This window comes from Agelaius tricolor, unplaced genomic scaffold (assembly GCF_023055355.1).
Source record: "Agelaius tricolor isolate 1412-34295 unplaced genomic scaffold, bAgeTri1.0.p SCAF_7, whole genome shotgun sequence".
NCBI lineage: Eukaryota > Metazoa > Chordata > Aves > Passeriformes > Icteridae > Agelaius > Agelaius tricolor.
This window is the reverse complement of record NW_027269267.1, coordinates 33,963,701-33,977,356: the sequence shown is the minus strand read 5'-3', so window position 1 is coordinate 33,977,356 and position 13,656 is coordinate 33,963,701. Positions and strand designations below refer to the sequence as shown.

The 13,656-nt window shown below is 34.7% G+C and overlaps 1 protein-coding gene across 1 annotated transcript in view; it reads left to right on the top strand.

Annotated features, from left to right (window-relative positions):
- The window catches only part of ITGBL1 (integrin subunit beta like 1), a 126,202-nt gene that overhangs the window by 61,642 nt on the left and 50,904 nt on the right, over positions 1-13,656 (top strand). Inside the window, exons 6-7 of the mRNA XM_071430887.1 lie at positions 710-850; positions 5,160-5,306. Coding sequence (XP_071286988.1) covers positions 710-850; positions 5,160-5,306 — 288 coding nt within the window. The remainder of the gene's footprint in view (positions 1-709; positions 851-5,159; positions 5,307-13,656) is intronic.

Sequence of the window (13,656 nt, the reverse complement as noted above, 5' to 3'; positions counted from 1 at the left end):
AATAAGGAAATTTGTTGTTGTTGTTGTTGATTGGGGGTTTTCGCTCAGATTTTCCTAAATAAGTAGGGTTCATATTCTCTGCATATTAGTAAAATATGCAAATTTGTTTTCTGTTATTCACATTTCTTCCTATTGTAAGCAACAGGGTGTGGCCCTGAATATTGACTTGGGAAAGTGGAGGTGTATCCTTTCATGTATATCTGTGCTGCTGTTCTTCTTAGGTAAAGAATTACTTCCCCGACATTTTCAGCTGTGTTAATTTGGATTCTCTTGTTGTTTAAATGTTTATGCTTTAACAACCATTAATTATCGCCTGTGCCCAAGCCCAAGTCATTTAAACAGAATTGATTTTTATTGTCATTACTGACAGGGCAAATTACTGTTGATGTCAAAGATGTACAACTGTTCTGTGAGCTACATTTCTTGTTGACTCCTAGCAAGGCTCAACAGCAAAAAGAAACATGAACAGGAAGCCAATTTTTTTGTTTAAAGTATTGCTACTAAATAACCATAGAAGGTTTCAAATCATAGAAGATGAGCGCACACTCAAGATTATCACTTGCATCTTTGAAATTGCATCTCTGTGAGCACTGAAAATTCACAAGTGTGAATTCCTGTAATCAAAGTGCTGTTACTCTAAATTACACAGTTAATCTTCTATCTCTGTCTTTTTTTTTTTTAATTGTAATTTTTTTTTTTACATTTTTAGGCACATGTGTATGTGGGGAATGTACATGCCATGATGTGGACCCAACTGGAGACTGGGGAGATATTCATGGAGATACTTGTGAGTGTGATGAAAGAAACTGCAAAGCAGTGTATGACAGATATTCTGATGACTTCTGTTCAGGTAAGGTTTGTGTGTAAAGGGGACTTAGGTGTAGTTTTATAAAAAACCTTCAAACTGGTCTAATCTTCCTCTTCCCTAGTACTCCAATTCTCATTTTCCTATCTTAAAATATACCAAGCTTGGGGGGAAGGAGGGAGCTTGGAGGGGGCTTTTTAAATTAAAGACATAATTATGTATTTTTTTCCATGCCATGTAACAAAATCCTATAAATATTAGATTCTTTTAGGAAGAATCTTTTAGATTCTTCTAATACCCCTGTGTTCACAGTAACTTAATGAACTGGATAATGGTTGAAAATTTAAAATTTAGGTGTATAATTTTTTGGGAAAATTGGAAAGTTCATTAAATCGGACTGTGTTCGTTGTTTCATTTTGTATGGCAGAGTGATAGATGATAATAAAGAAGAAGAAATTCAAGGAAGAGTAAGTAAATGAGTCAATGAAAAACAGTCCCCTAAGAATACATGAGACAAATTGACATGAGACCAAGTAGGGCATCAATACTTGAAAAATATGAATATGTGGCCCAGCTGCTCTTCTGTAGCTGTAGCCCAGACTGTACATCTTAGACACATCCATCTTCCTTTTTCTTCCACTTGGACTTGAGAGCATTATATCCAAAACAATTAATATCCATCCATTCATCCATCCATCCATCCAGCCATGGTTTTGCAGTTTAGATGTTCCATGTATCAGCTAACAAAAGCTGAGATTCTGAGAGAGACTTTGCATGCAATTTTGTGTGAATACTAATAAAGATGGTAACACTAGGTGGGAGAGAAGGACTTTGTTCAATACACAGCATGCAATTTGTGCACACAGGAATTCTGCAAAAGCAAATGAATGTGATTTCAAAGTGACTTTACAGATTGGAGGTTGTCAGCTTCAGTGCATCCTGTAAAAACCTGGTCTGGCCTAATTAATAACAGGAAGAATGCAGTCACATCAAGGACAATAATGTTGTCATATATTTTCCTCCTATTCCTAGAGTTAGATATGTCCCACAGAAAGATCATTGGAGTTGTCTGTAATAGAGAAAGAAAGCTGAAACCAGCATGGTACATTAAATGTTCAGCTTTTTCTTTGCCTGTTTAAAAAGTTTCTCAACAGTTGTGGGGCTTTTTTTGTGAGTTGTTTTTTTTATTTTTTGCTTTGGTTTGGGTTTTTTTGTTTTGTTTTTAATAAATTTAGAGGAATCACTAGCTAATAAAATGGGAGGAAAAGAAGCTATTCCAAAAATCTTCAGTGACTTAATTTACTAGTTACTGTTCAACCACTTGCAGATATTATATATTTATTTAAGGATTTGTTTAATGAATAAGCTGGAATGATGTAGAGCTGTGTGCAGTCACAAAGTCATGAGAGTAGCAGGAAGATTGAGTTGGTTGTCAGTTTTTGAATGTATCACTGTGTTGCTGTGAGGGATTTTAGCACTCAGGGACTGATCAAAATATCAGCATCAGCTAAGGAATGCAAAGCTACAAATCAACAAGGTAAATGCATTCTATAGTTAATGGTGAACACAAGAGTTTCAGACCTAATTAAATTAAATCAAACCTTGTCATCTACAACTAATGCTGTGAAACTGAAAAAGTCATGCTTGAACTCCCCTTTCCTGGACAATATTGCCTTTGCAGCTGCTGCTGCCCAGGATGGTAATGGTTGTAAGAAAGCAGAGGGTAAGAAAGTACAGACAGTTACAAATGAGATTGGGGGAAGATGTTGCCATTTGGCATTGGATTAAGGACTGGTACATTGTTCTTTGTTACACAGACATAACTGTAAATGAAGAAAATTTAGATATGAAAGGAAGGACTCATGTGGCTTGCTTGATGTGACTAAAACTCAAGAACAATTTTGTTTTTCCATCTCCTCATCAAAAATTTTAGTACTAATTATTTTTATCCATTCCCTTTCCATTATCTTTTAGAAAACCCTAATTTAGTCTTAGCTGGCCATCCAAGTATACTTTCCTAAAATAGATTGTGCAAAAAAATCCATTTGCACATGAAGCAGTGTTAACAATATCTTCTAGTCATGCTGTTTAGTCTTGTTTCAGAAATAGAAAAGATGCAAAAGTTTTAATTTTGGTTTATTGTGGTAGTCAGGCAGAATCTGCAATTAAATCAAATATTTAATAGAGGAATTGTAGTGGGACAGGTTTTTTAATTGCTTATATGAAATAAATTTTTATTGCACAAAATGTACATGCATTAGGTCTATCTGAAAAATAACCTCATTGTTTCTCACAATTATTTGTAAATTGATTTGGGATGAATCCAAGAGTGATTAGTTAGATTAGGGAAAATAATCCATCTCTCTTAAAACCTTCATCAAAAGGAGATGATACAAAATTTTCTTGTCTTGTTCTGTCTACCTAATAGGTAGAGACAGGCAACCACTTTGTCCTGAGTAGCATGGAGAAATTATAGGAAATCCTGTTTTCATGTAAAGAGCTTCACTGTGACTGAATGAAATTCTATGTTTATTCAATAAAATACAAACAACAGGAATTGACAGCCCTGATGTGAGGATTTAACATCACACGAGGGCAGCTCCCTCCAGAAACTTCATATGACTTGAGGTGACTTTATTTCACAGTATATCATACTGACTACTAGATGCCTTCTTTTAACACCTAAAGTGCCATTCAGAATGTTCCTGAATTATTGTCTTTCAGAAGTCTTCTTGACATTAAAGTGATTATCTTAATTTAAAGAGATAATAGCTCTCATGAATTGACATGGGAAGAAAACATGCTTCCATTAAGAAAATTTGTCTGGTGACACATTTCATTAGTTCCTTTGCTGTGGCTTTAGCAAAGAAACTATTGTATGAAAATATCTAATCCTCCCATAAGTATCTCTCTGGGTCAGGGATCATAAATCCAATTCACAACCTGTCAGCAGGTACACATGAAAGCAAAGGAAAGAATTATGGGATCAGAGAACGGTTTGTGTTGGAAGAAACCTTAAAAATCATCTGGTTTCAACCACTACCAGGGACTCCTTCCCTGAAGGGACACCTTCCAGTAGTCTGGGTTGCTCAAATCCCCATCCAGGCATCCCTTGAATATTACCAGGGGTGGGCACCCACAGCTTCTCTAGGCAGCTTGTGCCAGAGCCTCACCATCCCCACAGTAAAGAATTTCTTCCTTGTAATCTAATCTGAACTCATCCTCTAAACAAGAGGAAGCCTGTAATGCTTTTCAATGAAAACAACTAATGTAAAAAAAAGTTATTTTGTGCAGTTAATAAGACTTGCATTTTGGGAAGTAATCTGATGACTCCTAGAATGATTGCTTCCTCCCATTTTCTCCTTGTGAACTAATAAACTAATATGTTTTATAAATTGGTATTTAAGTGCAAGTTGGTTAAAAAGACATATAAATCTGTTACTATGGTTTTCAAGAAGAACATGGATAGAAAAATGGACATTGGAGCAATGCTTTGGTCCTGTGTCCAATGAATGACAACTGTGTGAAAATTGTGAGATTTAAACTGCTGTCTGAGCTCATGAAAATAGATATTTGATTTTATGGCAAGGAATATTGTTTTGCTGATTCTCAGGCTTTTCTTAGGAACATTTTGCATTGCCAGAATCTCAATGCTTTTTGCAAAGAGCATAAAGAGGGAGAAGGACAATTATCTTTTTTTTTTTAGTTTTTCTTGAGAAAAGCTCAAGAAAAATTGCATATGTTTGCTTTTATATAAAGGAAATATATGTGCAGGGAATAGTCTCTAATTTGCCGTAAGATAGCAAAAAAGACATCTAATTGTCCTACTGAAATGAGAATTGATTATGTCCAATATTTCAAAATTTTATTATTTGTATTTCACTGTTTAGTAGAAGACACTGGTTTGAGGCTTGGAATTTATGAGACAATGATTGTCTCTAGTGGATCATGTTGATTGCAAGTAGATAAAGGATGGTTTTGATATATTTCTTAGAGAATATGCTGCAACCATGGTAGAAAAAGAACATAAAAGTAAATATTGCCTTATGACATTCCACATTTCCAAATGGTGGTAAAATGTGTATTTTTAATCTCTATTCCACCCTTTTGCATTAGATCATGTGCTAAGTGGCTAAACATCCCTTAAGGAAAAAAAACAGAAAGGGGAATACGGCCCAAACGGAATGGTAGACAGTGCTATTTTCAGAAACAAAAGTGGGTATAATGAATTGGTTGTATTTTTTGCAAGTCTCATTACTGAATGAAGCTTCAACTTTGATAAAGTTCATCCAATTAAGAGTTTTTTATACCTCATCTGAATGGAGGTTAATCTTGAATTGTATTCATTATAAAGGTCATGGACAGTGTAATTGTGGAAGATGTGACTGTAAAGAAGGATGGACTGGGAAAAAGTGTGAACATCCACATTCGTGTCCAATGTCAGTTGAAGAAAGTGCTAAAAAATGCCAAGGAAATTCCAATTTACCTTGCTCTGGAAGAGGTAAGCACATTTCTGGAAGAATTTTTATGCCCTTTAAATGTACTTCCATTAAAAGAATTTTTACAGATGCCCAGCATTACTAGTAATGAAAAATGTGTACCTTCTTAGCTTACTGTGCATGAATCACACCTGTATAACTTGTGATTTAGGAGGAGGGAGGAGAAGAATACAGAGGTCACATATTTTTTCCTGCTTTGTGTTTTATTTTACATGTCTTAACATTCATTTTGAAGGTTTTCAAGGATGCTTTGAAAATTGCTGTAGTTAAGTCTTTACTAAAGATAGATTAAAAATATGGATTTAGACTGGGCATTTTTTGACAAAAGCAGCATAAGATTTTCAGCCTGTGTAAAATGTTGTGGCACCATTGTGATAAGGACTGTTTGGATTTACTCTGAGAAACTGCCCATTAAGTGCAGGACTGACTTCTATAAAATGCAGCTGAGCTTCAGCACAGTTTGCTAGTTGGCCATTGGCTTTTCATTTGAAAGCATTTCTTTGTGACACTGTAGCCTTTTTAAGAGCTTTGACTAAAAATATACACTAAGTCATGCACTCACTTAAAAGATACATTGCAAGCAATTTTTCTCAGAAGTAAAAGGACCTGCTAATTTTCCTCTGTCACTGTGTGAAATGTGGTTTTCTGCAGAGAGAAGAGAGAAAAGTAAATACAAGACAGAATATTTCCAGAACTGGTAATTGAAGTTGTTATGAATTCTGCCCATTTAAGTATTTTCTGGGATAGGCCTAAAGCTTCTCTTGAAGGACTGCATTTGACCCTTAATGTCAGTTCATTTGTGATTTATTCTTTCACTAATACTATCTAACATAGTCAAAAATTGTAGGCTGTTCACCCAAGTTATCTCTGTGATAATTGTACCATTTTCCCCCTGTAATTGTATAGCAGCTCATTTACTTCCTAAATGTAGTATTAGGAGTATCTTAAAAGAACTATGTATTAACAGACAGTTGCTTGCTCTTTTCTTAACTAAGCTGCAGTTTTCCAGTTAATTGTCTCTCTCTTTTCCTGCTAAAATTTTACAACACAATTTTTTGCTACAAGTTAGTTGGAGAATGGGCATCTGTAGAGAATTAACTGCATTTTATTTTTCATGCTTGCAGGAATGATAACTAAAAAGAAAGGAGCATTGACTTTTGATTCAATTTTTTATTTTTTTAATACTGGGGTTTTTTTTTCCTTGTCCTTATGGATGTTAAAGGTCTCTTTTTTCATCTGCTTCACAAAAAGTCGTGTATCTTGAGAGCTTGGAGTCAGTTCTATGATTTAGTTGCATTGTCCTCTGTGAAGACAGAGGAAAAACAAAAACCATAAAAATAATTTTAATTTGAATAAATATATAATATTGAATTTTTAAAATTAAGTATAATAAGAAGAGTAAATATAAAGATTTTAACATTAATGACAATAATTCTACCCTTTTGGCCTTCTGCATAAACACCTAATGATGTTGGCAGTGTTCTGCTGTTGAGATCCTGGCAGTGAAATAGGTAATTTTCAGGTGAAATAGTTTGACTGAGTGACCTGTTGGTCAAAATTTTCAAAAGCAGTATCGATGGGAACAAAAGGCTTAATTGATAGTGGCTTTCAATGAACTTTGATTTTCAAACAAGAAGTGATCACTAAGGTGTTCAAGGAGTGCAAAAGCCACATATGTGGATGTAGGACATAATATGATAGACAACTGCTGTATTGAAGGAACAAGACATTCTGCAATTCCAGGCTAGAAAAAAAAAAATCCCCATGAAAACTTCCATTTAAAAATGGAAAGCAGTATCTTGTTTTAGTTCTATGAACAATTTTGTTTAAGACATTGGGAAGATGTTTTGGTCTACTCATCTTTGTTTTACTAGACAGTGTATTTTTTTTACCCTGGACTCCTTGAATTTCCCCTTTGTCCATGATACTTTAAATAAAAGAAAAGTGTAAGAAAATTTCTGAACTGCTAAAGTAGGGGTTAGTTCCTATGAAAAATTGTCATTGGACTTGCATAGTTAAATTTGGTGCCATTTGGAAATCTCACTTCTTGTCATGGGAAGAAGTGTGATATGAGCAGATGAATCAAAATAAGGTTTTCTAATCAAACACAATTGATTTCAAGCCTTCAGGAGTGGGAAACACTATAGAATTGTAAAAACATCCCCAATTTTTCTGATGTCCTTAGAGAGGATTGTGTGATGAGGAGAGTTCTGAAAAGGAAAAGGAGATTTTGTCTTTTCCATTTGAAAATGATGATACAACAACAGTTATCCTTGCCCAGGTCACTAATCCACTGTACTGCCAAAGAAGTTGAGTACTTAATGTCCTTATTTAGTGGGATTTTTTGGTAAGGCAGTTCCTGTATGGAATAGAATACACAACAGAATTCTCAGAGATGCAGGTGCATGACTTTATGATTTGGCCATGTATTGTTTCCTTAAAGACTGTTTTCTGTTCATCTGTACCTTTTGTTTTTAGATTTAGATACTTTTGTTGTTTACAGCAATAGGAACTAAGAGAATTGGCGCAATCCACCCAGATTTTGAGAATCCTTTAACTATCAGTCATGTAATCTCAAGAAGAGAAAAAAAGGTATAGAAAAGAAAGAACAGGGAAAGAAAATGGGGGTTTGTAACCTTTAATGTATCAGGAGTATATAAAAGTTGTATTAAAAATTATAGAGAATTGAAAAGAGGTTAGGAGGAACACAATTAGATAACCACTTTCTATAAAATGCTATAAATTATGATTTCTCAGTCTGTATTTTGCTCTTCTGAGGGTAGATGAAACGACCTTTGTTTTCAGACTGTAATTCCCTTCCTGATTTTCCCCACTCACAAGAATAGCAAGCTGTTTCATGGGTGCTGCTCAGCATGTGGGGATATCATAGAGGCTGCCAGAAAAGTATTACACCATAGTCTTATATTTCTTAGCTGCTCCAGTGGGTGAAGGAGAGAGAAGTCTTCCATTGACATGCTGAGTAGCAAAGGAAAATTTCTGCATGCTGAAATGGTCTTATAAAGACAGAGCAATTATAAATTCTCTCTATTACATCAATCAGGTTGTCTATACCATATACGAGGCTATGTATAAGGTTGAGAGAAGATTACAAGAAAATTTTGGGAATAAAAACCTATTAAGTACTTTCCAAAAATTACTTTCCCTACAAAAGTCTTTTGAGGGTGAGGATTGATTCTAGGCATCATCATTCATATAAAGTGAAGAATTCCTTCTATACTCTTATTCCCAAGAGTGTTGCTTTTTTTTCCAACTTGCTCCGTGACTTTTAGCTTAGATGTAAAACTTTCACTTTTTTCACAGTGAAAATCTGTTACTTTTAAGAACACACTGTACATCAAGACCAGTGTCAGACATAAAGGAAAAAACATACCAAAAATCATTATGGTTTGAAATAAAGAGGTACTATATTTTTGTCAGGATTAAGGGAAAAGACAAACCATTTTCTCTTTAAAATGCACATCACTCACTTGAGTTTTCCCTTCAGGTACAAAGCAGATTTAAAAATAGTTTTAATAAAAAAGACTTTAGGAAGAGAATTGAAAATAAAAAGATTAGGTTTTGAGAATAATAGATGAGAGAGGTTTTCTTAAAAAAAATCTTGTTTTCCTCACTTACCCTTGGTGAGTGCAGCCATTCCATGGCAGATTTACAAAGCCAGATAATGGAAAAATATTCTTATTGGTATTTTAGCATTTAAATATCTTCTCTAAAATTGCTTTTATTTATTTGTCACATGGAGAAAATGAAACTATTTATTTATTGGTGAAATTCCCCCTTACACTTATGCTCTAGCATGGGCTAACTGAAAAATGGATTTTTTGGTTCTCTACATAAAAGATTTCGGTTGTTTTTGAAAAGGCCCACAAGCCCCATTTTCAAAACACTAAATCATTCATTCAAAAATTGTGTGTCATTTTGAAAGTTTACCAACAGCAATAACTTTGCCCTTTTTTCTCCTTTTAAAATTATTAGATTTTGATTATCTTAGTGGAAGAGCAACAGTGTTCAATGCATTCTTAAAGATTCCTTGTGGTGAGCTAAGACAGTGACTCAGTCCCTTGTGTTCTGTAATGCTATTGCCAGTCTGGCCAGATACCATCTCCTGAAGTCTGAAAGCAAAGGTCAGTGATGACTCCACAGAGCAGAGCCATTGGCCAGTGCTTGCTGCAAAGACTTAATCCTTTTCTGGAGCATCTTGTGTGTCTTTTTGTATGATACACAGTTTGTGCTGCTCTCAAACATCTCATTGCATACAAATTGTTGTATCAACTGTGGTAGATTCCAGTTGATACAAAATGGAGAATATAAACAGAAGGAAAGAGAAACACACATGAGATAATCGTATCTGTGCAGTGACGAGAGTAGATGGAACCTAGATAAAAATAATGTGCTAAATAGCTGCCTAAAACCAGGTATAGCTATACAGCTGTCTTCTGACCTTTGTGAAGTCTTATATGACTCATGGAAAAGATGACATTAAACACTCAGCTTGTGCATAATTTTGGGTTGGATCATTAACTACTATAGCTTCATATAAACCTTTGAATTACATCATTCAATAAATATTCAAGATTTTTAAATATATACAAACTGTAATGTGGAAACCTGATCTTTTCATCTCTACAACAGGTAAGTCCCTACAGCTGGGTAGGATGCCTTAAAAGGGTAGAAAGGCTGCTGGTGGCATGTGTCACATCAGGAGAACTAGTTCTGTTTCATTACCACTGGAACCTCATTGAGTATAGTTCTATAATGTTATAGCTTTGGTTCTTTTGTTCTAAGTGCAGTTATTAGTTAAGGACTTTGGGGTCTCCCTCTAGTATGACATTGCCAAAATTGATAAACAAAAGAAATTTCCTGTTTCTATTAGACACTTACAGAAGAACATTGCTTCTGAAGCTTATGGCTTGTTGACTCAGTAAGGAGAGATGATAGTGGAAGTTGCTATTTGAATAATTCACTATACTTTTCTACATGACAGGATGGGGTCAGAGCAGAAAAGTATAAACAATCCTAAGGTAAAATCTAGGTTACTACCCCTGCTACTAGCTCTTTACTGCAGCCCCTTATTATGCAAATTGTGCTGTTTAATTGAAGTGTAAATTACTCTAATGTACATCATCTCTGAATTTGGCATGCTGTTTCCATTCATTTTGCATGACCCCTGCATTCTGAAGGAGGTCTTAATTAAAGCACTATAGTTGACAGCCTGGCAGCAAGTAGCATTATCAGCTGGTGTAACAAGAACAGAACACAAATTCAAGTCATGTGTCACATCTCTAGCTTGCATCTCATCAACTTTGAGATCAAGCTCTTCTACATCTGTGTGCTTCAAGCAGAGAGGTACTCTTGCTGTGCTATTACTTTAATGCTGAATGAGCTGGTATAACAGCATTTGTCATACAATTTGGAATGCTCTTATATGCTGGACTGGCACTTTGCACTCCACTTGTTGTCTGTTGAAGTCTAAGGAAAAAATAGAAATAAATAGTTGGATCCCACTCCTTTTAGATTTGTATATTAATAGTTTAGATCACTGATTTTAAACAGCTTCTCTGATTCAGGCTCTGTTTGAGCCTTTCTCTCTAAATTGAAGCAGGATCTTCTGGAAGCTGTCTTTGTTAGGAAAGCTTCCAAATTTTAATTTTTTTTTTCTGGGTTTTTTTTTTTTTTGAAATCAGAAAGTGCTCAGGAGCTTATCACTTCAGTTTTTCTCTGTAGAGAAAGGTACTTATTTGTGACCCACCTATAGCACTCCTTGCTGTTTTTACCTTATACTGTTGTATTTCTGGGAGACATCAAGTAGGGACAGAGGAACTAAAGGAAGAACATTTAATTTTTTTGGTGAACCCTTACTGGCAGTGCTTATAATTAAGTAGTAAAAAAATGGTTCATGAAGTACTTTGTATCTGCATAAATGCTTTCTTAATCTGTTCTGGAAGAAGCAGGGTGTGTTGGAAGATGTCTGTCTCTGAGATGCAGGTGATATTACAAGTGTGTGGTAATTCTGTAATAGAACTTTTACTGTTCTGAATTTTCTCACTTGTTTTCATGGTAAGAATTTTGAGAAGCAGTAAAGAATTGAGGAAAAATAATTTATCTGGTTTAGGATAATACTTAGGAATAAAGGTTATGGGATAAAAGCCCAGTATAAAAAAGGAATCTTTAAACCATGGCATCAGTGGCTGGTAGAGTAACTACCACAGATGCCAGCTCACCAACATTAATTTAGCATGCTCTTTTTCAATATAGCATGTTTTCATTAAAATACATTTCATTTTATTCTCACCAGTAAATAAGGCAGTGAAGGACAAAAAAATTCTGATGTTTAAATGGAATATTTAAGAGGCCAGATCAATTATTTATATATGATATATCTGATTATTCATCTGTGATATATTAATATGTAATTACTTATTATGAGTGTGGTAGGTGTCTGCTACAGACCACCTGATCAAGAAAAGATTTAAAAGAAGCTTTGCAGTCTTAGAGCTGGAGAAAGCCTCAAGGTTGGAGGCCTTGCTAATCACAGCCAGTTTACATGGGATTTTTTCCAACCATATGCCTATTGGAGTGTGTTTGGAAGCACTTGTTTAGGTAAGGTTAATCTGAAGGGTAAGAATGGTTAGGGTACAAATGGCAAAAAATCTGTAAAATAACAGACTTAACTGCTCAAGTGTTTTTCTGATGGCTGTAAGCACTGACCACTGACAATATGAAAAATACCTCTTATTTTCTCAGTCAGTGCCTCTGAAATGCTACCACCTCTGGACACTTTGCAAACTTCTTGGGTGTGATGTCTTCCTCATTCTTGTTCTCTTGATCATAATTCTTTCTCCAACAAGGACCTCTTTCATCTGTGAAATGACATCTGTGAATGAAGACATCTGTGAGAGCCCTTGAAGGCCAGGACTGCCTTTCTGACAGCTAGCTACCTTCTGTGCATAGTGTCTTCCACGTCCCAGTCTTGATTAATTTTCTTTACCTTTATTTCCCCATTTCAATTGTTCTGACTCTCGTTTGCTACTCTAAAAGTCATTATTCAGTAGTTGTTAGTGAATCTTGGACATAGTTGGCCTTTTTTTCAGGCACCCGTGTTTTTTTCAAATTGTTTGAACTTGATTTCTTTAGCAGAGTGAGGAACATAATACAAAATGCAAACCGAGAGGGAAAAAATCATATTCACCTATTTGTTTAATCATATTTACCTATTTCTTCTATAATACAAAAGTCTCAATATTGAAATTGTTATCCAGAAAAACAGTGTGTGAGAAATAATAGTTTTCCCTAATACTATGTCTGAATTCGGGTTAAATTTTAATGCTTGTTCTATTTGTATTCTAGTGAGATTTATAAATGTAGATGATTACTATATTTTAGAATAATTCACCTATATATTAATGTCTATTTACCTATATATTAATATTTGTAGTAGATCATTGTCTTAAATTAGCAAGCCAAATTATACTGTTTACAACTGAAAGAACATGATTAGGATTAAAAATGTTCAGAAATAAGTGGATTCTTGTAAGTGCTACACTTTGCTACAGGCTGGCAATTTTAGAATGTTTTCCAGCAGAGGATTGCTGTAATTATCATAATTGCTATTACCTAATCAAAGACTGGACTGACACTCATTTATACTAGACTTCCTCTAAATCTACATTCTGGTCTGTCTCTTTCATTTGATTAGATAGTGAGCTGCAGATAGACCCACAACACATCAAGGCCTCTGATGGATGGTATGTGCTTGTCAGAGCCTAGAAAACAAATATATTGTTGTCAATGCTGGACAGAGAAACTGCATGTTTTTAAGCACTAAATCCTGACAGTCAGAGATTTGAAGTTTCTTTTGTTTCTGCTGAAGGATGCCTAACATACATGAAATACATTTGCTTTTTATATAATAAACTGATTTTAAGGAGGTAGAATGTAAGCTATGCATTCCAGTCAGTGAAGATATAACCAATTAAAATTATTATTAATTTTTAAAGTAGCTTAGATTTTTGCTGCTCCAAATTGTCTTCCTATTTTGGTTCACTTCAGATGTCTGACCAGAAGTCAGGGTTTATGAATGTCTTGAGTACTTTCAGAGATACAGGAATTATTCACACTGATGAAAAAATTATTCATTGTAATGTGCAAGGGTAATTTTAAGAATGAACGCTTTTGCAATGCATGCAACATGAGACATAGATGCAAGTTAATTTTGCATTTGTGCAAGTGACATAGCTATTTGAAATGGAAGTACCTTTAAGTACCTTCTCTCATGGCTTTGGTATATCAAGTATTCTTAGTTAAATCACAGTAAGAGGAAATATTCCAAAAGAA